At 52.6% G+C, this 26,545-nt stretch overlaps 1 protein-coding gene and 1 long non-coding RNA gene across 4 annotated transcripts in view; one reads left to right on the top strand and one right to left on the bottom strand.

The window, feature by feature from the left end:
- The window catches only part of SLU7 (spliceosome associated SLU7), a 73,777-nt gene that overhangs the window by 26,186 nt on the left and 21,046 nt on the right, over positions 1 to 26,545 (bottom strand). For all 3 annotated transcript variants that reach the window (XM_076057652.1, XM_076057653.1, XM_076057654.1), the window contains 4 exons: positions 23,515 to 23,643; positions 20,629 to 20,726; positions 8,519 to 8,586; positions 5,182 to 5,321 (listed from right to left, as the gene is read on the bottom strand). In XM_076057652.1, coding sequence (XP_075913767.1) covers positions 5,182 to 5,321; positions 8,519 to 8,586; positions 20,629 to 20,726; positions 23,515 to 23,643 — 435 coding nt within the window. The remainder of the gene's footprint in view (positions 1 to 5,181; positions 5,322 to 8,518; positions 8,587 to 20,628; positions 20,727 to 23,514; positions 23,644 to 26,545) is intronic.
- On the top strand, positions 13,443 to 14,211 carry LOC142907837 (uncharacterized). Its single transcript, XR_012931284.1, has 3 exons — positions 13,443 to 13,489; positions 13,598 to 13,893; positions 14,122 to 14,211. It is a non-coding gene; the product is annotated as an uncharacterized LOC142907837 (long non-coding RNA).

The following is a 26,545-nucleotide window of genomic DNA, read 5'->3' as shown; positions in this document are numbered from 1 at the left end:
GCGCCTCACGGCTCTCCGAACCTCCGAGCGAAGGCTGCGGTAAGCCTCCTCATTCTCTGACGTGGGATTCTGTAGCCGATGACAGTGGGCCTGTCGCTTTTTCTCAACCATCCTGAACAACTCCTCTGTCATCCAGGGTGTCTGGGGAGGTCTGGACCGCGTACCCAAAGCAGCCATTGCAGCTGCATGAGTCACAGTCCTAAACCTCGCCCATTTACCCTCGACATCAGGAGGAGTCGGGGACGATGCCAATCCCAGCCGCAAGCGATGATGAAATTCTCGCTTGCAACTTTCATCAGATAACTGAGACCAGGCCACTTTAGGTTGGAATGGGGTCCTGGGTGTACACCCACCACCGTAGTGGAAGAATGGCAGGCGCATCTTACAGATGACTAGTCGATGGTCAGAGGGCAGATCAGCTCCACGGTAGGTCCTGGTGTCAAGGACATGGGCTCGCATTCGCTGGTCCGTCACTATGTAGTCCAGCAGATGTTCTTGCTTGGACCCGGCATGCATCCATGATGTTGTGTGGATGCGCCGATGCCGGAACAGCGTGTTGGTAATTACAAGCCCATGGGCTGCACAAAAATCTAGCAGCCTCCTACCGTTGTTATTGAGCTGATCTGGCCCATGCCCTCCAATCACTCCAGACCAGGTGCCAGTATCATGACCAACTCGGGCATTGAAGTCACCCAACATGATGACTCTATCCCGAGGGGCCACTTTAGCCAGCACCTGTGACAGGAGGTCATAGAAGGCATCTGACTCATCGGCTTTGCCTGCATCCCTCCACGGATGTTCATCTTCGGTGGGGGCATAAGTAACCACGACCACCATTCCTCGCCTCCGGTTGATGGGAAGGCGAGCCCAAAGTAGCCTGGGGCTTACAGCTTCCCACACCTCACCGCCACGCTCCCACGCCCCCTTCATTCTTTTGTTCAAAAGAAGACCCACATCCTGTTGTTTGGCAGTCTGCTGCCCCGAGTAGAGGACTGTCCACCCCTCATGGTGGCAGGAGCCAGAGCCGGTCCACCGGACCTCCTGAATGCCGCATAGATCCAGGCGGTACCGGTCCAGCTCCCGACAGAGGAGTGGCAGCCTCTCCTCTGCAGTGAGCGTTCGAACATTCCACGTGGCCACCCGTAGTGGCTTTTCGTTGTTTCTGGAGTAGCCCCGAGGGTAGGTATTCAATCTCCTGGCTCCGCCAATTGGGGTTTGGCCAGGAGACGTCATAGACGCCTGGCCCCCCGGGGCCTCCGGCACAAGCTTAGTTGTTACATATTTCACTTTAATTCGTGGTTTTGTGGTAATTAATTGAAGGTGGAGGGGTTACCAGCCCCTCGCACCCGTCCAGAGCCCCCGTTTAGCCCCTGTGGTGGACACATATGCCATGAGGGGAGGAGCCAATCAAAATTGGAACTCCCCCCACAGCACTGTCCACGACAGAGTTGCCCGTCCGGCACCGCGAGGAGGTAGGGGGTTGTACACACACAGAGACACACCACACACACACAGACACACCACACACAGAGACACACACACAGACACACACACAGACACACCACACACACACAGACACACACACAGACACACACAGTTAGACACGCACACAGTTAGACACACACACAGACACACACACAGACACACACACACAGACACACACACAGACACACCACACACACACAGACACACACACAGACACACCACACACACACAGACCCACACGGTTAGACACACCACACACACACACATAGTCAGACACACACACACAGACACACACACCACACACACATAGTCAGACACACACACACAGACACACACACCACACACACATAGTCAGACACACACACACAGACACACACACCACACACACATAGTCAGACACACACACAGACACACACACAGACACACACAGTTAGACACACACACAGTGACACACACACAGAGACACACACACAGACACACACAGTCACACACACACACACAGTCACACACACACACAGTCACACACACACACAGTCACACACACACACACAGTCACACACACACACAGTCACACACACACACAGTCACACACAGACACACACACAGTCACACACAGACACACACACACAGACACACGCACACACACAGTTAGACACACCACACACCCAGAAACACACAGACACACAGAGACACACACAGAGACACACACAGAGACACACACACAGTTAGACACACACACACAGTTAGACACACACACACACAGTTAGACACACCACACAGTGAGACACACACACACAGTTAGACACACACAGACAAATATTACCCCCCGTGTCTACTTCCTCATCATCAGCAGTGGCATCATCGTTAGCCACAGTACAGACTCGTAGTAGTAGTACACACACACTAGTAGTACTAGTACACACACACTAGTAGTAGTACACACACACTAGTACTAGTACACACACACTAGTACTAGTACACACACACTAGTAGTAGTACACACACACTAGTACACACACACTAGTACTAGTACACACACACTAGTAGTACTAGTACACACACACTAGTACTAGTACACACACACTAGTACTAGTACACACACACTAGTAGTAGTAGTACACACACACTAGTAGTAGTACACACACACTAGTAGTAGTACACACACACACACTAGTAGTAGTAGTACACACACACACTAGTAGTAGTACACACACACTAGTAGTAGTACACACACACAGTAGTAGTACTAGTACACACACACTAGTACTAGTACACACACACACTAGTAGTACTAGTACACACACACTAGTACTAGTACACACACACTAGTAGTAGTAGTACACACACACTAGTAGTAGTACACACACACTAGTAGTACTAGTACACACACACTAGTAGTAGTACACACACATTAGTAGTACTAGTACACACACACTAGTAGTAGTAGTACACACACACTAGTAGTAGTAGTACACACACACTAGAAGTAGTACACACACACTAGTAGTAGTAGTACACACACACTAGTAGTAGTAGTACACACACTAGTAGTACTAGTACACACACACTAGTAGTAGTAGTACACACACACTAGTAGTAGTAGTACACACACACTAGTAGTAGTAGTACACACACACTAGTAGTAGTAGTACACACACACTAGTAGTACACACACACACTAGTAGTAGTAGTACACACACTAGTAGTAGTACACACACACTAGTAGTAGTAGTACACACACACTAGTACTAGTACACACACACTAGTAGTAGTAGTACACACACACTAGTAGTAGTAGTACACACACACTAGTAGTAGTAGTACACACACACTAGTAGTAGTAGTACACACACACTAGTAGTACACACACACACTAGTAGTAGTAGTACACACACACTAGTAGTAGTAGTACACACACACTAGTAGTACACACACACTAGTAGTAGTAGTACACACACACTAGTAGTACACACACACACTAGTAGTACTAGTACACACACACACACACTAGTAGTAGTACACACACACTAGTAGTAGTAGTACACACTAGTAGTAGTACACACACACTAGTAGTACTAGTACACACACACTAGTAGTAGTAGTACACACACACTAGTAGTAGTACACACACACACTAGTAGTAGTAGTACACACACACTAGTAGTAGTACACACACACACTAGTAGTAGTACACACACACACTAGTACTAGTACACACACACTAGTAGTAGTACACACACACTAGTAGTAGTACACACACACTAGTAGTAGTAGTACACACACACTAGTAGTAGTAGTACACACACACTAGTAGTAGTACACACACACTAGTAGTACACACACACACTAGTAGTAGTACACACACACACACTAGTACTAGTACACACACACTAGTAGTACACACACACTAGTAGTAGTAGTACACACACTAGTACTAGTACACACACACACTAGTAGTAGTACACACACACACACTAGTAGTAGTACACACACACTAGTAGTAGTACACACACACTAGTAGTAGTACACACACACTAGTAGTAGTAGTACACACACACTAGTAGTAGTAGTACACACACTAGTAGTAGTAGTACACACACACTAGTAGTACACACACACTAGTAGTACACACACACTAGTAGTAGTACACACACACTAGTAGTAGTACACACACACTAGTAGTAGTACACACACACTAGTAGTAGTAGTACACACACACTAGTAGTAGTAGTACACACACACTAGTAGTAGTAGTACACACACACTAGTAGTAGTAGTACACACACTAGTAGTAGTACACACACACTAGTACTAGTACACACACACTAGTACTAGTACACACACACTAGTAGTAGTAGTACACACACACTAGTAGTAGTAGTACACACACACTAGTAGTAGTAGTACACACACACTAGTAGTAGTACACACACACACTAGTACTAGTACACACACACTAGTAGTAGTAGATTGATCACCTTCTCCAAGATGGACTGCCGTTGCTGGCTCTTGTAAGTATCCTTCTTCACGTAGTAGTAGTACACACACACTAGTAGTAGTAGTACACACACACTAGTACTAGTACACACACACTAGTAGTAGTAGATTGATCACCTTCTCCAAGATGGACTGCCGTTGCTGGCTCTTGTAAGTATCCTTCTTCACGTAGTAGAAGTACACACACACACACTAGTACTAGTACACACACACACACACTAGTAGTACTGGTACACACACACTAGTACTAGTACACACACACACTAGTAGTAGTAGATTGATCACCTTCTCCAAGATGGACTGCCATTGCTGGCTCTTGTAAGTATCCTTCTTCACGTAGTAGTAGTACACACACACTAGTAGTACTAGTACACACACACTAGTAGTAGTACACACACACACTAGTACTAGTACACACACACTAGTAGCAGTAGATTGATCACCTTCTCCAAGATGGACTGCCATTGCTGGCTCTTGTAAGTATCCTTCTTCACGTAGTAGTAGTACACACACACACACACTAGTAGTACACACACACACTAGTAGTAGCAGTAGATTGATCACCTTCTCCAAGATGGACTACCATTGCTGGCTCTTGTAAGTATCCTTCTTCACGTAGTAGTAGTACACACACACTAGTACTAGTACACACACACACTAGTACTAGTACACACACACTAGTAGTAGTAGATTGATCACCTTCTCCAAGATGGACTGCCGTTGCTGGCTCTTGTAAGTATCCTTCTTCACGCTGAACGATTTGCTGAGCAGCTCCAACTTAGTGGGGTCGGCCTGCAGGTGAACATCTGTGCCACGCTCCGTCGCCTCCCAGGCAAACACTGCCAGGCGCAGGGTAGGATCAGCATCATCATCAGCAGTAGCATCATCATCATCATCAGCAGTAGCATCAGCAGTAGCATCATAAACATCAGCAGTAGCATCATCATCAGCAGTAGCATCATAATCATCACCAGCAGCAGCATCATCATCAGCAGTAGCATCATAATCATCATCAGCAGCAGCATCATCATCAGCAGCAACAGCAGAATCAGCAGTAGCAGCATCATCAGCAGTAGTATCATCATCATCTTCAGCAGTAGCATCAGAATCATCATCAGCAGTAGCATCATCATCAGCAGCAGTAGCATCATAATCATCATCAGCAGCAGCATCATCATCATCAGCAGTAGCAGCATCATAATCATCATCAGCAGTAGCATCATCATCAGCAGCAACAGCAGAATCAGCAGTAGCAGCATCATCAGCAGTAGTATCATCATCATCATCTTCAGCAGGAGCATCATCAGCAGTAGCATTATCATCATCAGCAGTAGCATCATCAGCAGTAGTATCATCATCAGCAGTAGCATCATCATCAGCAGTAGCATCATCAACGGTAGCATCATCATCATCAGCAGTAGCATCATCATCATCAACGGTATCATCATCATCACCAGCAGTAGAAGTAGTAGCAGCACCGTCACCACCGTCACCACCATCACCACAACCACCACCACTACCATCACCACCATCACCACAACCACCGTCACCACCATCACCACCACCACTACCATCACCACCATCACCACAACCACCACCATCACCATCACCACCGTCACCACCACCACCGTCACCACCACAACCATCACCACCACCATCACCATCACCACAACCACCACCACTACCATCACCACCACAACCATCACCATCACCACCACAACCACCACCACTACCATCACCACCACAACCATCACCACCACCATCACCACCATCACCACCACCATCACCACAACAACCATCACCACAACAACCATCACCACAACCATCACCACCACCACAACCATCACCACCACCACAACCGTCACCACCACCACCGTCACCACCACCACCACCGTCACCAACACCACCGTCACCACCACCACCACCACCGTCACCACCGTCACTACCACCACCACCGTCACCACCACCATCACCACCACCATCACCACCATCACCACCACCACCGTTCACCACCACCATCACCACCATCACCACCACCACCATCACCACCATCACCACCACCGTCACCACCGTCACTACCACCACCACCGTCACCACCACCATCACCACCACCATCACCACCATCACCACCACCACCGTTCACCACCACCATCACCACCATCACCACCACCACCATCACCACCATCACCATCATCACCATCACCACCACCGTCACCACCACCATCACCACCATCACCATCATCACCATCACCACCGTCACCACCGTCACCATCACCACCACCGTCACCACCGTCACCACCACCGTCACCACAACCACCGTCACCACCACCACCGTCACCACCACCATAACCACCACCACCACCACCATCACCACCACCGTCACCACCATCACCACCGTCACCACCACCACCACCACCACCATCACCACCACCGTCACCACCACCACCACCATCACTGCCACCACCGTCACCACCACCATCACCGTCACCACCATCACCGTCACCACCATCACCACCGCCACTGTCACCACCACCACCATCACCACCGTCACCACCATCACCACCCTCACCACCATCACCACCATCACCACCGTCATCACCACCCCCACCATCACCACCACCACCATCACCACCATCACCACCATCACCACCACCACCGTCACCACCATCACCACCACCATCACCACCACCACCACCACCACCGTCACCACCACCATCACCACAACCACCGTCACCACCATCACCACAACCACCACCACTACCATCACCACCATCACCACAACCACCGTCACCACCATCACCACCACCACTACCATCACCACCACCACCACCATCACCACCATCACCACAACCACCACCATCACCACAACCACCACCATCACCACCACCACCGTCACCACCACCACAACCATCACCACCACCATCACCATCACCACCATCACCATCACCACAACCACCACCACTACCATCACCACCACAACCATCACCACCACCATCACCACCACAACCACCACCACTACCATCACCACCATCACCATCACCACCATCACCACAACCATCACCACAACCATCACCACCACCACAACCGTCACCACCACCACCACCACCGTCACCACCACCACCGTCACCACCACCACCACCACCACCGTCACCACCATCACCACCACCGTCACCACCATCACCACCACAACCATCACCACCACCACTACCACCATCACCACCACCATCACCACAACCACCACCACTACCATCACCACCACAACCATCACCACCACCATCACCACCATCACCACCATCACCACCACCACTACCATCACCACCACAACCATCACCACCACCATCACCACAACAACCATCACCACAACAACCATCACCACAACCATCACCACCACCACAACCATCACCACCACCACAACCGTCACCACCACCACCGTCACCACCACCATCACCACCACCATCACCACCACCACCGTTCACCACCACCGTTCACCACCACCATCACCACCACCACCACCATCACCACCATCACCATCATCACCATCACCACCACCGTCACCACCACCATCACCACCATCACCATCATCACCACCACCACCATCACCACCACCATCACCACCACCATCACCACCACCATCATCATCACCACCATCACCACCATCATCACCACCATCACCATCACCAACACCACCACCACCACCGTCACCACCACCATCACCACCGTCACCATCACCACCATCACCACCGTCACCACCGTCACCACCACCACCCTCACCACCACCGTCATCACCACCACCATCACCATCATCACCACCACCATCATCATCACCATCACCACCACCACCACCGTCACCATCACCACCACCACCACCGTCACCATCACCACCACCATCACCACCACCATCACCATCACCACCACCACCGTCACCGCCACCACCACCACCATCACCGTCACCACCACCATCATCACCACCACCACCACCATCACCACCACCATCATCATCACCATCACCACCACCATCACCACCACCACCACTCACGTTGTGCGTCAGCTATCTCTGAAGTGTCTCCTGTGAATCGGACGAAGTTGTCCCCAGCGAAGCTGACCCTGAAACATCAACATCATCAACATCATCATCAGCAACATCATCATCAGCAACAGCATCAGAAACTAGGTGAGAGACTAGGTGAGTGACTAGGTGAGTGACTAGGTGAGTGACTAGGTGAGTGGGTGACCAGCTGAGCGACTAGGTGAGTGACTAGGTGAGTGACTAGGTGAGTGACTAGGTGAGTGACTAGGTGAGCGACTAGGTGAGTGACTAGGCGAGTGACTAGGTGAGTGACTAGGTGAGTGACTAGGTGAGTGAGTGACTAGGTGAGTGACTAGGTGAGTGACTAGGTGAGTGACTAGGTGAGTGACTAGGTGAGCGAGTGAGTGACTAGGTGAGTGACTAGGTGAGCGGGTGACTAGGTGAGCGACTAGGTGAGTGACTAGGTGAGTGACTAGGTGAGTGACTAGGTGAGTGACTAGGTGAGCGAGTGAGTGACTAGGTGAGTGACTAGGTGAGTGACTAGGTGAGTGACTAGGTGAGCGAGTGAGTGACTAGGTGAGTGACTAGGTGAGTGACTAGGTGAGTGACTAGGTGAGTGACTAGGTGAGCGGGTGACTAGGTGAGTGACTAGGTGAGTGACTAGGTGAGTGACTAGGTGAGTGACTAGGTGAGTGAGTGACTAGGTGAGTGAGTGACTAGGTGAGTGACTAGGTGAGTGACTAGGTGAGTGACTAGGTGAGTGACTAGGTGAGTGACTAGGTGAGTGACTAGGTGAGCGACTAGGTGAGTGACTAGGTGAGTGACTAGGCGGGTGACTAGGTGAGTGACTAGGTGAGTGAGTGACTAGGTGAGTGACTAGGTGAGTGACTAGGTGAGTGACTAGGTGAGTGACTAGGTGAGTGAGTGACTAGGTGAGTGACTAGGTGAGTGACTAGGTGAGTGACTAGGTGAGTGACTAGGTGAGTGAGTGACTAGGTGAGTGACTAGGTGAGTGACTAGGTGAGTGACTAGGTGAGTAACTAGGTGAACGAGTGACTAGGTGAGCGGGTGACTAGGTGAGCGAGTGAGTGACTAGGTGAGTGAGTGACTAGGTGAGTGACTAGGTGAGTGACTAGGTGAGTGACTAGGTGAACGAGTGACTAGGTGAGCGGGTGACTAGGTGAGCGAGTGAGTGACTAGGTGAGTGAGTGACTAGGTTAGTGACTAGGTGAGTGACTAGGTGAGCGAGTGACTAGGTGAGTGACTAGGTGAGCGGGTGACTAGGTGAGTGACTAGGTGAGTGACTAGGTGAGTGAGTGACTAGGTGAGTGACTAGGTGAGTGACTAGGTGAACGAGTGACTAGGTGAGCGGGTGACTAGGTGAGCGAGTGAGTGACTAGGTGAGTGACTAGGTGAGTGACTAGGTGAGTGACTAGGTGAACGAGTGACTAGGTGAGCGGGTGACTAGGTGAGCGAGTGAGTGACTAGGTGAGTGACTAGGTGAGTGACTAGGTGAGTGACTAGGTGAGCGGGTGGCTAGGTGAGTGACTAGGTGAGTGACTAGGTGAGTGACTAGGTGAGTGAGTGACTAGGTGAGTGACTAGGTGAGTGACTAGGTGAGCGGGTGACTAGGTGAGCGGGTGACTAGGTGAGCGACTAGGTGAGTGACTAGGTGAGTGACTAGGTGAGCGACTAGGTGAGTGACTAGGTGAGTGACTAGGTGAGTGACTAAGTGAGCGGGTGACTAGGTGAGCGGGTGACTAGGTGAGCGACTAGGTGAGTGACTAGGTGAGTGACTAGGTGAGTGACTAGGTGAACGAGTGACTAGGTGAGCGGGTGACTAGGTGAGCGAGTGAGTGACTAGGTGAGTGAGTGACTAGGTGAGTGACTAGGTGAGTGACTAGGTGAGTGAGTGACTAGGTGAGTGACTAGGTGAGCGGGTGACTGGGTGAGTGACTAGGTGAGTGACTAGGTGAGTGAGTGACTAGGTGAGTGACTAGGTGAGTGACTAGGTGAACGAGTGACTAGGTGAGCGGGTGACTAGGTGAGCGAGTGAGTGACTAGGTGAGTGACTAGGTGAGTGACTAGGTGAGTGACTAGGTGAGTGACTAGGTGAACGAGTGACTAGGTGAGCGGGTGACTAGGTAAGCGAGTGAGTGACTAGGTGAGTGACTAGGTGAGTGACTAGGTGAGCGGGTGGCTAGGTGAGTGACTAGGTGAGTGACTAGGTGAGTGAGTGACTAGGTGAGTGAGTGACTAGGTGAGTGACTAGGTGAGTGACTAGGTGAGCGGGTGACTAGGTGAGCGGGTGACTAGGTGAGCGACTAGGTGAGTGACTAGGTGAGTGACTAGGTGAGCGACTAGGTGAGTGACTAGGTGAGTGACTAGGTGAGTGACTAGGTGAGCGGGTGACTAGGTGAGCGGGTGACTAGGTGAGCGACTAGGTGAGTGACTAGGTGAGTGAGTGACTAGGTGAGTGACTAGGTGAGCGACTAGGTGAGCGACTAGGTGAGTGACTAGGTGAGTGACTAGGTGAGTGACTAGGTGAGTGACTAGGTGAGTGACTAGGTGAGCGGGTGACTAGGAGAGCGGGTGACTAGGTGAGTGACTAGGTGAGTGTGTGACTAGGTGAGTGAGTGACTAGGTGAGTGAGTGACTAGGTGAGTGACTAGGTGAGTGAGTGACTAGGTGAGTGACTAGGTGAGTGACTAGGTGAGTGAGTGACTAGGTGAGTGAGTGACTAGGTGAGTGACTAGGTGAGCGAGTGAGTGACTAGGTGAGTGAGTGACTAGGTGAGTGACTAGGTGAGTGACTAGGTGAGTGACTAGGTGAGTGAGTGACTAGGTGAGTGTGTGACTAGGTGAGTGAGTGACTAGGTGAGCGAGTGACTAGGTGAGTGACTAGGTGAGCGGGTGACTAGGTGAGTGACTAGGTGAGTGACTAGGTGAGTGAGTGACTAGGTGAGTGAGTGACTAGGTGAGTGACTAGGTGAGCGAGTGAGTGACTAGGTGAGTGAGTGACTAGGTGAGTGACTAGGTGAGTGACTAGGTGAGTGACTAGGTGAGTGACTAGGTGAGTGACTAGGTGAGCGGGTGACTAGGAGAGCGGGTGACTAGGTGAGTGACTAGGTGAGTGTGTGACTAGGTGAGTGAGTGACTAGGTGAGTGAGTGACTAGGTGAGTGACTAGGTGAGTGAGTGACTAGGTGAGTGACTAGGTGAGTGACTAGGTGAGTGAGTGACTAGGTGAGTGAGTGACTAGGTGAGTGACTAGGTGAGCGAGTGAGTGACTAGGTGAGTGAGTGACTAGGTGAGTGACTAGGTGAGTGACTAGGTGAGTGACTAGGTGAGTGAGTGACTAGGTGAGTGTGTGACTAGGTGAGTGAGTGACTAGGTGAGCGAGTGACTAGGTGAGTGACTAGGTGAGCGGGTGACTAGGTGAGTGACTAGGTGAGTGACTAGGTGAGTGAGTGACTAGGTGAGTGAGTGACTAGGTGAGTGACTAGGTGAGCGAGTGAGTGACTAGGTGAGTGAGTGACTAGGTGAGTGACTAGGTAAATGACTAGGTGAGTGACTAGGTGAGTGAGTGACTAGGTGAGCGAGTGAGTGACTAGGCGGGTGACTAGGTGAGTGACTAGGCGGGTGACTAGGTGAGTGACTAGGCGGGTGACTAGGTGAGTGAGTGACTAGGTGAGTGACTAGGTGAGTGACTAGGTGAGTGAGTGACTAGGCGGGTGACTAGGTGAGTGACTAGGTGAGTGACTAGGTGAGTGAGTGACTAGGCGGGTGACTAGGTGAGTGACTAGGTGAGTGACTAGGTGAGTGACTAGGTGGGTGACTAGGTGAGTGACTAGGTGAGTGACTAGGTGAGTGAGTGACTAGGTGAGTGAGTGACTAGGTGAGTGACAAGGTGAGTGACTAGGTGAGTGACTAGGTGAGTGACTAGGTGAGTGAGTGACTAGGTGAGTGACTAGGTGAGTGACTAGGTGAGTGACTAGGTGAGCGGGTGACTAGGTGAGCGGGTGACTAGGTGCGTGAGTGACTAGGCGGGTGACTAGGTGAGTGACTAGGTGAGTGACTAGGTGAGTGACTAGGTGAGTGAGTGACTAGGTGAGTGAGTGACTAGGTGAGTGAGTGACTAGGTGAGTGACTAGGTGAGCGAGTGAGTGACTAGGTGAGTGACTAGGTGAGTGACTAGGTGAGCGGGTGACTCACTCCTCCGTCTTGCCCATGTTGGAGTAAGGTGACTAGGTGAGTGACTAGGTGAGTGACTAGGTGAGTGACTAGGTGAGTGACTAGGTGAGTGAGTGACTAGGTGAGTGACTAGGTGAGTGACTAGGTGAGCGGGTGAGTGACTAGGTGAGTGAGTGAGTGAGTGAGTGACTAGGTGAGTGACTAGGTGAGTGACTAGGTGAGTGACTAGGTGAGTGAATAGGTGAGTGACTAGGTGAGCGGGTGACTCACTCCTCTGTCTTGCCCATGTTGGAGTAAGGTGACTAGGTGAGTGACTAGGTGAGTGAGTGACTAGGTGAGTGACTAGGTGAGTGACTAGGTGAGTGACTAGGTGAGTGACTAGGTGAGCGGGTGACTCACTTTTCCTCTGTCTTGCCCATGTTAGAGTAAGGTGACTAGGTGAGTGACTAGGTGAGTGACTAGGCGGGTGACTAGGTGAGCGGGTGACTCACTCCTCCGTCTTGCCCATGTTGGAGTAAGGTGACTAGGTGAGTGACTAGGTGAGTGACTAGGTGAGTGACTAGGTGAGTGACTAGGTGAGTGAGTGACTAGGTGAGTGACTAGGTGAGTGACTAGGTGAGCGGGTGAGTGACTAGGTGAGTGAGTGAGTGAGTGAGTGACTAGGTGAGTGACTAGGTGAGTGACTAGGTGAGTGACTAGGTGAGTGAATAGGTGAGTGACTAGGTGAGCGGGTGACTCACTCCTCTGTCTTGCCCATGTTGGAGTAAGGTGACTAGGTGAGTGACTAGGTGAGTGAGTGACTAGGTGAGTGACTAGGTGAGTGACTAGGTGAGTGACTAGGTGAGCGGGTGACTCACTTTTCCTCTGTCTTGCCCATGTTAGAGTAAGGTGACTAGGTGAGTGACTAGGTGAGTGACTAGGCGGGTGACTAGGTGAGCGGGTGACTCACTCTTCCTCTGTCTTGCCCATGTTGGAGTAAGGTGACTAGGTGAGTGAATAGGTGAGTGACTAGGTGGGTGACTAGGTGAGCGGGTGACTAGGTGACTAGGTGAGTGGGTGACTAGGTGAGTGACTAGGCGGGTGACTAGGTGAGCGGGTGACTCACTCTTCCTCTGTCTTGCCCATGTTGGAGTAAGGTGACTAGGTGGGTGACTAGGTGAGTGACTAGGTGAGTGACTAGGCGGGTGACTAGGTGAGCGGGTGACTCACTCTTCCTCTGTCTTGCCCATGTTGGAGTAAGGCGACTAGGTGAGTGACTAGGTGAGTGAGTGACTAGGTGGGTGACTAGGTGAGCGGGTGACTCACTCTTCCTCTGTCTTGCCCATGTTGGAGTAAGGTGACTAGGTGAGTGACTAGGTGAGTGGGTGACTAGGTGACTAGGTGAGTGAGTGACTAGGTGAGTGACTAGGTGAGTGACTAGGTGAGCGGGTGACTCACTCTTCCTCTGTCTTGCCCATGTTGGAGTAAGGTGACTAGGTGAGTGACTAGGTGAGTGACTAGGTGAGTGACTAGGTGAGCGGGTGACTCACTCTTCCTCTGTCTTGCCCATGTTGGAGTAAGGTGACTAGGTGAGTGACTAGGTGGGTGACTAGGTGAGTGACTAGGTGAGCGGGTGACTCACTCTTCCTTTGTCTTGCCCATGTTGGAGTAAGGTGACTAGGTGAGCGGGTGACTAGGTGAGTGACTAGGCGGGTGACTAGGTGAGCGGGTGACTCACTCTTCCTCTGTCTTGCCCATTTTGGAGTAAGGTGACTAGGTGAGTGACTAGGTGAGTGGGTGACTAGGTGAGTGAGTGACTCACTCTTCCTCTGTCTTGCCCATGTTGGAGTAAGGTGACTAAGTGAGTGACTAGGTGAGTGACTAGGTGAGTGACTAGGTGAGCGGGTGACTCACTCTTCCTCTGTCTTGCCCATGTTGGAGTAAGATGACTAGGTGAGTGACTAGGTGAGTGACTAGGTGAGTGACTAGGTGAGTGACTAGGTGAGTGAGTGACTAGGTGAGTGGGTGACTAGGTGAGCGGGTGACTCACTCTTCCTCTGTCTTGCCCATGTTGGAGTAAGGTGACTAGGTGAGTGACTAGGTGAGTGACTAGGTGAGTGACTAGGTGAGTGGGTGACTAGGTGGGCGGGTGACTCACTCTTTCTCTGTCTTGCCCATGTTGGAGTAAGGTGACTAGGTGAGTGACTAGGTGAGTGACTAGGTGAGCGAGTGAGTGACTAGGTGAGCGGGTGACTCACTCTTCCTCTGTCTTGCCCATGTTGGAGTAAGGTGACTAGGTGAGTGACTAGGTGAGTGACTAGGTGAGTGACTAGGTGAGTGACTAGGTGAGCGAGTGAGTGACTAGGTGAGTGACTAGGTGAGTGACTAGGTGAGTGACTAGGTGAGCAGGTGACTAGGTGAGTGACTAGGTGGGTGACTAGGTGAGCGGGTGACTCACTCTTCCTCTGTCTTGCCCATGTTGGAGTAAGGTGACTAGGTGAGTGACTAGGTGAGTGGGTGACTAGGTGAGTGACTAGGTGGGTGACTAGGTGAGCGGGTGACTCACTCTTCCTCTGTCTTGCCCATGTTGGAGTAAGGTGACTAGGTGAGTGACTAGGTGAGTGACTAGGTGAGTGACTAGGTGAGTGACTAGGTGAGCGAGTGAGTGACTAGGTGAGTGACTAGGTGAGTGACTAGGTGAGTGACTAGGTGAGCAGGTGACTAGGTGAGTGACTAGGTGGGTGACTAGGTGAGCGGGTGACTCACTCTTCCTCTGTCTTGCCCATGTTGGAGTAAGGTGACTAGGTGAGTGACTAGGTGAGTGGGTGACTAGGTGAGTGACTAGGTGGGTGACTAGGTGAGCGGCTGACTCACTCTTCCTCTGTCTTGCCCATGTTGGAGTAAGGTGACTAGGTGAGTGGGTGACTAGGTGAGTGACTAGGTGAGTGACTAGGTGAGTGACTAGGTGAGTGACTAGGTGAGCGAGTGAGTGACTAGGTGAGTGACTAGGTGAGTGACTAGGTGAGTGACTAGGTGAGTGAGTGACTAGGTGAGTGACTAGGTGAGTGGGTGACTAGGTGACTAGGTGAGTGAGTGACTAGGTGAGTGACTAGGTGAGTGACTAGGTGAGTGACTAGGTGAGTGACTAGGTGAGCGGGTGACTCACTCTTCCTCTGTCTTGCCCATGTTGGAGTAAGGTGACTAGGTGAGTGACTAGGTGAGTGACTAGGTGAGCGGGTGACTAGGTGAGTGACTAGGTGAGTGACTAGGTGAGTGACTAGGTGAGTGACTAGGTGAGCGGGTGACTCACTCTTCCTCTGTCTTTCCCATGTTGGAGTAAGGTGACTAGGTGGGTGACTAGGTGAGTGACTAGGTGAGCGGGTGACTAGGTGAGCGGGTGACTCACTCTTCCTGTCTTGCCCATGTTGGAGTAAGGTGACTAGGTGAATGACTAGGTGAGTGACTAGGTGAGTGACTAGGTGAGCGGGTGACTCACTCTTCCTCTGTCTTGCCCATGTTGGAGTAAGGTGACTAGGTGAGTGACTAGGTGAGTGGGTGACTAGGTGAGCGGGTGACTCACTCTTCCTCTGTCTTGCCCATGTTGGAGTAAGGTGACTAGGTGAGTGACTAGGTGAGTGACTAGGTGAGCGGGTGACTAGGTGAGTGACTAGGTGAGTGACTAGGTGAGTGACTAGGTGAGCGGGTGACTCACTCTTCCTCTGTCTTGCCCATGTTGGAGTAAGGTGACTAGGTGGGTGACTAGGTGAGTGACTAGGTGAGCGGGTGACTAGGTGAGCGGGTGACTCACTCTTCCTCTGTCTTGCCCATGTTGGAGTAAGGTGACTAGGTGAGTGACTAGGTGAGTGACTAGGTGAGCGGGTGACTCACTCTTCCTCTGTCTTGCCCATGTTGGAGTAAGGTGACTAGGTGAGTGACTAGGTGAGTGGGTGACTAGGTGAGCCGGTGACTCACTCTTCCTCTGTCTTGCCCATGTTGGAGTAAGGTGACTAGGTGAGTGACTAGGTGAGTGACTAGGTGAGCGGGTGACTAGGTGAGTGACTAGGTGAGTGACTAGGTGAGCGGGTGACTCACTCTTCCTCTGTCTTGCCCATGTTGGAGTAAGGTGACTAGGTGGGTGACTAGGTGAGTGACTAGGTGAGCGGGTGACTAGGTGAGCGGGTGACTCACTCTTCCTCTGTCTTGCCCATGTTGGAGTAAGGTGACTAGGTGAGTGACTAGGTGAGTGACTAGGTGAGTGACTAGGTGAGTGACTAGGTGAGTGAGTGACTAGGTGAGTGACTAGGTGAGTGACTAGGTGAGTGGGTGACTAGGTGAGCGGGTGACTAGGTGAGCGGGTGACTAGGTGAGTGGGTGACTAGGTGATTGGGTGACTAGGTGAGCGGGTGACTCACTCTTCCTCTGTCTTGCCCATGTTGGAGTAAGGTGACTAGGTGAGTGACTAGGTGAGTGACTAGGTGAGTGACTAGGTGAGTGACTAGGTGAGCGAGTGAGTGACTAGGTGAGCGGGTGACTCACTCTTCCTCTGTCTTGCCCATGTTGGAGTAAGGTGACTAGGTGAGTGACTAGGTGAGTGACTAGGCGGGTGACTAGGTGAGCGGGTGACTCACTCTTCCTCTGTCTTGCCCATGTTGGAGTAAGGTGACTAGGTGAGTGACTAGGTGAGTGACTAGGTGAGTGGGTGACTAGGTGAGCGGGTGACTCACTCTTCCTCTGTCTTGCCCATGTTGGAGTAAGGTGACTAGGTGAGTGACTAGGTGAGTGACTAGGTGAGTGACTAGGCGGGTGACTAGGTGAGCGGGTGACTCACTCTTCCTCTGTCTTGCCCATGTTGGAGTAAGGTGACTAGGAGAGTGACTAGGTGAGTGAGTGACTAGGTGGGTGACTAGGTGAGCGGGTGACTCACTCTTCCTCTGTCTTGCCCATGTTGGAGTAAGGTGACTAGGTGAGTGACTAGGTGAGTGGGTGACTAGGTGACTAGGTGAGTGAGTGACTAGGTGAGTGACTAGGTGAGCGGGTGACTAGGTGAGCGGGTGACTCACTCTTCCTCTGTCTTGCCCATGTTGGAGTAAGGTGACTAGGTGAGTGACTAGGTGAGTGACTAGGTGAGTGACTAGGTGAGTGGGTGACTCACTCTTCCTCTGTCTTGCCCATGTTGGAGTAAGGTGACTAGGTGAGTGACTAGGTGAGTGGGTGACTAGGTGAGCGGGTGACTCACTCTTCCTCTGTCTTGCCCATGTTGGAGTAAGGTGACTAGGTGAGTGACTAGGTGAGTGACTAGGTGAGCAGGTGACTAGGTGAGCGGGTGACTAGGTGAGTGACTAGGTGAGTGACTAGGTGAGTGACTAGGTGAGCGGGTGACTCACTCTTCCTCTGTCTTGCCCATGTTGGAGTAAGGTGACTAGGTGGGTGACTAGGTGAGTGACTAGGTGAGCGGGTGACTAGGTGAGCGGGTGACTCACTCTTCCTCTGTCTTGCCCATGTTGGAGTAAGGTGACTAGGTGAGTGACTAGGTGAGTGGGTGACTAGGTGAGCGGGTGACTCACTCTTCCTCTGTCTTGCCCATGTTGGAGTAAGGTGACTAGGTGAGTGACTAGGTGAGTGACTAGGTGAGCAGGTGACTAGGTGAGTGGGTGACTAGGTGAGTGACTAGGTGAGTGACTAGGTGAGTGACTAGGTGAGCGGGTGACTCACTCTTCCTCTGTCTTGCCCATGTTGGAGTAAGGTGACTAGGTGGGTGACTAGGTGAGTGACTAGGTGAGCGGGTGACTAGGTGAGCGGGTGACTCACTCTTCCTCTGTCTTGCCCATGTTGGAGTAAGATGACTAGGTGAGTGACTAGGTGAGTGACTAGGTGAGCGGGTGACTCACTCTTCCTCTGTCTTGCCCATGTTGGAGTAAGGTGACTAGGTGAGTGATTAGGTGAGTGGGTGACTAGGTGAGCGGGTGACTCACTCTTCCTCTGTTTTGCCCATGTTGGAGTAAGGTGACTAGGTGAGTGACTAGGTGAGTGACTAGGTGAGCGGGTGACTAGGTGAGCGGGTGACTAGGTGAGTGACTAGGTGAGTGACTAGGTGAGCGGGTGACTCACTCTTCCTCTGTCTTGCCCATGTTGGAGTAAGGTGACTAGGTGGGTGACTAGGTGAGTGACTAGGTGAGCGGGTGACTAGGTGAGCGGGTGACTCACTCTTCCTCTGTCTTGCCCATGTTGGAGTAAGGTGACTAGGTGAGTGACTAGGTGAGTGACTAGGTGAGTGACTAGGTGAGTGGGTGACTAGGTGAGTGACTAGGTGAGTGAGTGACTAGGTGAGTGACTAGGTGAGTGACTAGGTGAGTGGGTGACTAGGTGAGCGGGTGACTAGGTGAGCGGGTGACTAGGTGAGTGGGTGACTAGGTGAGTGGGTGACTAGGTGAGCGGGTGACTCACTCTTCCTCTGTCTTGCCCATGTTGGAGTAAGGTGACTAGGTGAGTGACTAGGTGAGTGACTAGGTGAGTGACTAGGTGAGTGACTAGGTGAGCGAGTGAGTGACTAGGTGAGCGGGTGACTCACTCTTCCTCTGTCTTGCCCATGTTGGAGTAAGGTGACTAGGTGAGTGACTTGGTGAGTGACTAGGCGGGTGACTAGGTGAGCGGGTGACTCACTCTTCCTCTGTCTTGCCCATGTTGGAGTAAGGTGACTAGGTGAGTGACTAGGTGAGTGACTAGGTGAGTGGGTGACTAGGTGAGCGGGTGACTCACTCTTCCTCTGTCTTGCCCATGTTGGAGTAAGGTGACTAGGTGAGTGACTAGGTGAGTGACTAGGTGAGTGACTAGGCGGGTGACTAGGTGAGCGGGTGACTCACTCTTCCTCTGTCTTGCCCATGTTGGAGTAAGGTGACTAGGTGAGTGACTAGGTGAGTGACTAGGTGATTGACTAGGTGAGCGGGTGACTAGGTGAGCGGGTGACTCACTCTTCCTCTGTCTTGCCCATGTTGGAGTAAGGTGACTAGGTGAGTGACTAGGTGAGTGACTAGGTGAGTGACTAGGTGAGCGGGTGACTCACTCTTCCTCTGTCTTGCCCATGTTGGAGTAAGGTGACAAGGTGAGTGACTAGGTGAGTGACTAGGTGAGTGACTAGGTGAGCGGGTGACTAGGTGAGTGACTAGGTGAGTGACTAGGTGAGTGGGTGACTAGGTGAGCGGGTGACTCACTCTTCCTCTGTCTTGCCCATGTTGGAGTAAGGTGACAAGGTGAGTGACTAAGTGAGTGACTAGGCGGGTGACTAGGTGAGCGGGTGACTCACTCTTCCTCTGTCTTGCCCATGTTGGAGTAAGGTGACTAGGTGAGTGACTAGGTGAGTGACTAGGTGAGTGACTAGGCGGGTGACTAGGTGAGCGGGTGACTCACTCTTCCTCTGTCTTGCCCATGTTGGAGTAAGGTGACTAGGTGAGTGACTAGGTGAGTGACTAGGCGGGTGACTAGGTGAGCGGGTGACTCACTCTTCCTCTGTCTTGCCCATGTTGGAGTAAGGTGACTAGGTGAGTGACTAGGTGAGTGACTAGGTGAGTGACTAGGCGGGTGACTAGGTGAGCGGGTGACTCACTCTTCCTCTGTCTTGCCCATGTTGGAGTAAGGTGACTAGGTGAGTGACTAGGCGGGTGACTAGGTGAGCGGGTGACTAGGTGAGCGAGTGAGTGACTAGGTGAGCGGGTGACTCACTCTTCCTCTGTCTTGCCCATGTTGGAGTAAGGTGACTAGGTGAGTGACTAGGCGGGTGACTAGGTGAGCGGGTGACTAGGTGAGCGAGTGAGTGACTAGGTGAGCGGGTGACTCACTCTTCCTCTGTCTTGCCCATGTTGGAGTAAGGTGACTAGGTGAGTGACTAGGCGGGTGACTAGGTGAGCGGGTGACTAGGTGAGCGAGTGAGTGACTAGGTGAGCGGGTGACTCACTCTTCCTCTGTCTTGCCCATGTTGGAGTAAGGGTTTTCCCTCATGGACCGAGTCTTGGGGTCATAGTAAGCGGAGTTGGGGTCAAGGTTCCTCAGGTACTGCGGAGGCAAAGTCACACCCAGGTAGCCTCAGTACACTGTAGGGGCAAGTGCTGTGAGTAGCAGCAGATACAGACACAGACCCCCAGGTAGCCTCAGTACACTGTAGGGGCAAGTGCTGTGAGTAGCAGCAGATACAGATACAGACACAGACCCCCAGGTAGCCTCAGCACACTGTGAGGGCAAGTGCTGTGAGTAGCAGCAGATACAGATACAGACACAGATACAGACCCCCAGGTAGCCTCAGCACACTGTAGGGGCAAGTGCTGTGAGTAGCAGCAGATACAGACACACAGACCCCCAGGTAGCCTGTAACAGACTGTAGGGGCAAGTGCTGTGAGTAGCAGACAGATACAGACACAGATACAGACACCCAGGTAGCCTGTAACAGACTGTTGGGGCAAGTGCTGTGAGTAGCAGCAGATACAGACACAGACCCCCAGGTAGCCTCAGCAGACTATAGGGGCAAGTGCTGTGAGTAGCAGCAGATACAGACACAGATACACAGACCCCCAGGTAGCCTCAGTACACTGTAGGGGCAAGTGCTGTGAGTAGCAGACACAGATACAGACACACAGACCCCCAGGTAGCCTGTAACAGACTGTTGGGGCAAGTGCTGTGAGTAGCAGCAGACACAGACACAGATACAGACCCCCAGGTAGCCTGTAACAGACTGTGAGGGCAAGTGCTGTGAGTAGCAGATACAGACACAGACCCCCAGGTAGCCTGTAACAGACTGTAGGGGCAAGTGCTGTGAGTAGCAGATACAGACACAGATACAGACACCCAGGTAGCCTCAGCAGACTGTAGGGGCAAGTGCTGTGAGTAGCAGCAGATACAGACACAGACATAGACACCCAGGTAGCCTCAGCACACTGTAGGGGCAAGTGCTATGAGTAGCAGCAGATACAGATACACAGACCCCCAGGTAGCCTCAGCAGACTGTTGGGGCAAGTGCTGTGAGTAGCAGCAGATACAGACACAGATACAGACCCCCAGGTAGCCTCAGCAGACTGTGAGGGCAAGTGCTGTGAGTAGCAGCAACAGACACAAATACAGACCCCCAGGTAGCCTCAGCAGACTGTTGGGGCAAGTGCTGTGAGTGGCGAGTAGCAGATACAGACACAAACACAGACCCCCAGGTAGCCTCAGCAGACTATTGGGGCAAGTGCTGTGAGTAGCAGCAGATACAGACACAGATACAGACACAGATACAGACACCCAGGTAGCCTCAGCACACTGTAGGGGCAAGTGCTGTGAGTAGCAGCAGATACAGACACAGATACAGACACAAACACAGACCCCCAGGTAGCCTCGGCAGACTGTAGGGGCAAGTGCTGTGAGTGGCGAGTAGCAGACACAGACACAGATACAGACCCCCAGGTAGACCGTAACAGACTGTGAGCTCGTGAGCGAGTGGGTGAGCGAGTGAGTGGGTGAGTTAGTGGGTGAGCGAGCGGGTGGGTGAGCGAGTGGGTGAGCGAGTGAGTGGGTGAGTGAGTGGGTGAGCGAGTGAGTGGGTGAGCGAGTGGGTGAGTGAGTGGGTGAGTGAGCGAGTGAGTTGGTGAGCGAGCGAGTGAGTGGGTGGGTGGGTGAGTGAGCGAGTGAGTGAGCGAGTGAGTGGGTGAGTGAGTGGGTGAGTGAGTGGGTGAGCGAGTGAGTGGGTGAGCGAGCGGCGAGTGAGCGAGTGAGTTAATGAGCGAGCGAGTGATTTGTTGAGCGAGTGAGTTGGTGAGCGAGTGAGTTGGTGAGTGAGCGAGCGAGTGAGGGAGCGAGTGAGAGAGTGAGTGAGCGAGCGAGTGAGTTAGTGAGCGAGCGGGCGAGTGAGAGAGTTAGCGAGTTAGTGAGCGAGCGAGTGAGCGAGCGAGTGAGCGAGTGAGTTAGTGAGCGAGCGAGTGAGTGAGCGAGTGAATGAGTGTGTGAGTGAGCGGGCGAGTGAGTGAGTTAGTGAGTGAGCGAGTTAGTGAGAGGGCGAGTGAGCGAGCGAGTGAGAGAGTGAATGAGTGAGTGTGTGAGTGAGCGGGCGAGTGAGTGAGTGAGTAGGTGGGTGAGTGGGTGGGTGAGTGGGTGAGTGAGTGGGTGAGTGAGCGAGCGAGTTAGTGAGTTAGTGAGCGAGTGAGAGAGTAAGTTAGTGAGTTAGTGAGTTAGTGAGCGGGCGAGCGAGTGAGTTAGTGAGTTGGTGAGTTGGTGAGTTAGTGAGCGAGTGAATGAGTGAGTGTGTGAGTGAGCGGGCGAGTGAGTGAGCGAGTGGATGAGTGAGTTAGTGAGTGAGTGAGCGAGTGAATGAGTGAGTTAGTGAGCGAGCGAGTGAGTGAGCGAGTGAATGAGTGAGTTAGTGAGAGAGTTAGCGAGTGAGCGAGTGAGTTAGTGAGCGAGTGAGTTAGTGAGCGAGTGAGTTGGTGAGCGGGCGAGTGAGTTAGTGAGCGAGTGAGTTAGTGAGTTAGTGAACGAGTGAGTTAGTGAGCGAGTGAGTTAGTGAGTGAGTTAGTGAGTGAGCGAGTGAATGAGTGAGTGTGTGAGTGAGCGGGCGAGTGAGTGAGTGAGTTAGTGAATGAGTGTGTGAGTGAGTGAGTGAGCGAGTTAGTGAGCGGGTGAGATAGTAAGTTAGTAAGTTAGTGAGTGAACGAGTGAGCGAGTGAGTTGGTGAGCGGGTGAGAGAGTAAGTTAGTGAGTTAGTTAGTGAGTTAGTTAGGGAGTGAGTTGGTAAGTTAGTGAGTTAGTGAGCTAGTGAGTGAGTGAGTTAGTTAGTGAGTTAGTGAGTGAGTGAGCGAGTGGACAGGCGTCTCACCTTGGCGGTGTCTTCACGGATGCGCAGGTTGCGCACGGTAATGCGCCGCTTCGAGTCGAAGTTGGTGCCCGGCATGTCAACGTCATCGGCGTACTTATCCTCATCCTCGTCCCCGCTGTTGTCCTTCTCCTGCAAAGGCAAAGGTCCCCCGTGTAGCCTCCGACGGTGCTGCTGGGGCAAGTGCTGTTACTACACACCGCACCGGGTACTCATTTGAGGCTGAGTCGACCTAGGGGAGGCCCCGGGACCGGTTCAGATAATCGTCACCGGTGTCGGCCGTGAGCGGGAATCGAACCCGGGGGTGCCGGGTTCGTAGCGCAGCGTAGCGCTAACCACTACTACACTACCGCTCACAGACACACACAGACACACACACAGACACACACACACAGACACACACAGACACACACAACAACAACCGCCATTCGCCACTAAGTGGCGGTGACGTCACCACGACGCTTGTGCCAGGCTATGTGCACCCTGAGGCCACGTGAAGTGTCGAACGCCCGCTGGCAGGAGGTCACGGGGCAGACCCAGGTGCCACGGGTCGACTGACTGAGATGACTGGCTGATGCACCACCTGTGCCCCCTACTGTGCCAACCTGCTGTGCTTTAGCCACCCGGCGCTCCGCTCGCTGTTGTGAGCGTCGCTCCTCCGCCCTCCGTTGTTGTTGGAGGGCGACTGCCTCCAACTGCCCAGTAGCATCCTTCACGAGCCTCCTCCACAGAGGCCGATCTTGACACCGCTGGTACCGGTCATCGGCAAGTCCACTCAGCTCCACGTCCTCCTGTACCACATCACTCCATCTCTTCTCTAGCCCGTGCCGCGCCCGCTTAGCCCCCTCAATCCGGCCAAACAAAAGCTGTTTCGGCATGCGGTGGCTGGGCATGCGGGCTACATGACCCAGCCATCGCAGCCTTGCCTGCCGGAGGAGCTCACCGATGGGACCCTGCCCAGATCTTTCAAGGATTTGTGAGCTCCTCACACAATCCAGTCTGGTTAAACCCAGGATGGATCGTAGGCAGGTCAGCCTAAATGTTTCTAACCGGCGAAGATGTTCCATTAGGGGGGTCCACGTTTCGCAAGCGTAGAGAAGGGAGGGAATGACCGTGGCCGAGAAGACCTGAAGCTTAGTGCGGAGCGACAGACCAGGTAGCTTCCACACAGCGTTACGCAACCGATGAAAAGATATTGCCGCTCGACTGATTCGGAGTGAGACCTCTGCTGTTAAACTGGAGCCAGTCATAAGCACACTGCCCAGGTATGGGAAACTCTCCACTCTCTCCACAACTGCCCCATCACCGATTGGGAGTTGTGGGGGTGGAGTGTCCGATGGTACAAAATACCCAGGCAGGTGCTTAGTTTTGGTGGGGCTGATGGTAAGGCCCCACCTCTTAGTGGCACGCTCCAGTCTCAGCAGCAGCATCTCCAACTCCTCCTCTGACTGAGCAGCTATTACCAAGTCATCAGCATACATAACGTGGTTGAGCAATAGGGAGCCATCCCTTGACCGCACCCGGGCATCAATTAGCCTCCCATTATATCTGTACCATATGGAGATTCCCCCGGTACAGCTATTGAAGGCTTCACGAACTACGTGGTCAAAATAGATATTAAATAATGTGGGAGCCAGAGGACATCCCTGTCGCACCCCAAGGTGTACAGGGAATGGCTCTGACTCCCGGCCACGTAGTTTTACCCGGGCCCGCTCACCATCATGAAGGTCCTTAATGATCGTGAGCAGAGGGTCAGGTACTCCAAAAGCACGAAGAACGACCCAGAGCCCAGGCCTACTGATGGTATCATAGGCCTTGACCAGGTCAATAAAGCAGAGATGTAGGTCTTGTTGGAATTCCCTACACCTCTGCTGTAGCAGACGGACAGAAAATATGGCATCTGTGCAGGACCGCCCTTTCCTGAAACCGCATTGGGGCTCCGCAAGCCTCTCCTCAGCGTGCCTGGCAAGGCGATGCTGAATAATCCTTGCCAGGACCTTTCCCGGCACACTGAGGAGTGAGATGCCCCTGTAGTTGTTACAGGCTGTGCGGTCCCCCTTCTTAAAAAGGGGGACCACCAGGGCATCCTTCCAATCCTGCGGAACCCGTCCAGTGGTCCAGACTGTTGTTATGATGTCATATAGGGCAGTCTGTGCACAAACGCCACCCTCCCTCAGCATTTCGCTTGGGAGATCATCTCTGCCCGCTGCCTTTCCTGGTCTCAGACTCCGGATCGCCTTCAATACTTCCTCAGCAGATGGCACCTCAGCCAGCCACTCACAGGGGGTGACTTCATCCAATATTTGAGGCACCGCAGCCTCAGCAGGGTCATCCTCACTTTGTGCCACGATGTTTTCCTGGCTGAGGGATTTTCCCTCCCCCAGGACCTCACAGAAATGCTCAGCAAATCTGCGAACCTGTTCCTGGGGGTCGGAAATTGGATCACCGTTTTTTCCCCTAATGATGGTAATAGGTGTGGCGCTGCAGGTTACTTTTTTGATGGAGTTAAATAGAGATTTGTGATCACGGGCCACTGAGGCAGACTCCATCTCCTCAGCAACCCGCGACCACCACCCATCCTTGCAGCGCCTCACGGCTCTCCGAACCTCCGAGCGAAGGCTGCGGTAAGCCTCCTCATTCTCTGACGTGGGATTCTGTAGCCGATGACAGTGGGCCTGTCGCTTTTTCTCAACCATCCTGAACAACTCCTCTGTCATCCAGGGTGTCTGGGGAGGTCTGGACCGCGTACCCAAAGCAGCCATTGCAGCTGCATGAGTCACAGTCCTAAACCTCGCCCATTTACCCTCGACATCAGGAGGAGTCGGGGACGATGCCAATCCCAGCCGCAAGCAATGATGAAATTCTCGCTTGCAACTTTCATCAGATAACTGAGACCAGGCCACTTTAGGTTGGAATGGGGTCCTGGGTGTACACCCACCACCGGAGTGGAAGAATGGCAGGCGCATCTTACAGATGACTAGTCGATGGTCAGAGGGCAGATCAGCTCCACGGTAGGTCCTGGTGTCAAGGACAT

The sequence above is a fragment of the Petromyzon marinus genome, chromosome 83 (assembly GCF_048934315.1).
Source record: "Petromyzon marinus isolate PM22_M1 ecotype Great Lakes invasive population chromosome 83, UKy_Petmar_22M1.pri1.0, whole genome shotgun sequence".
Classification (NCBI taxonomy): Eukaryota; Metazoa; Chordata; class Hyperoartia; order Petromyzontiformes; family Petromyzontidae; genus Petromyzon; species Petromyzon marinus.
The sequence above is the reverse complement of the archived record's forward strand: the minus strand, read 5'-3'. Positions and strand labels throughout refer to the sequence as shown.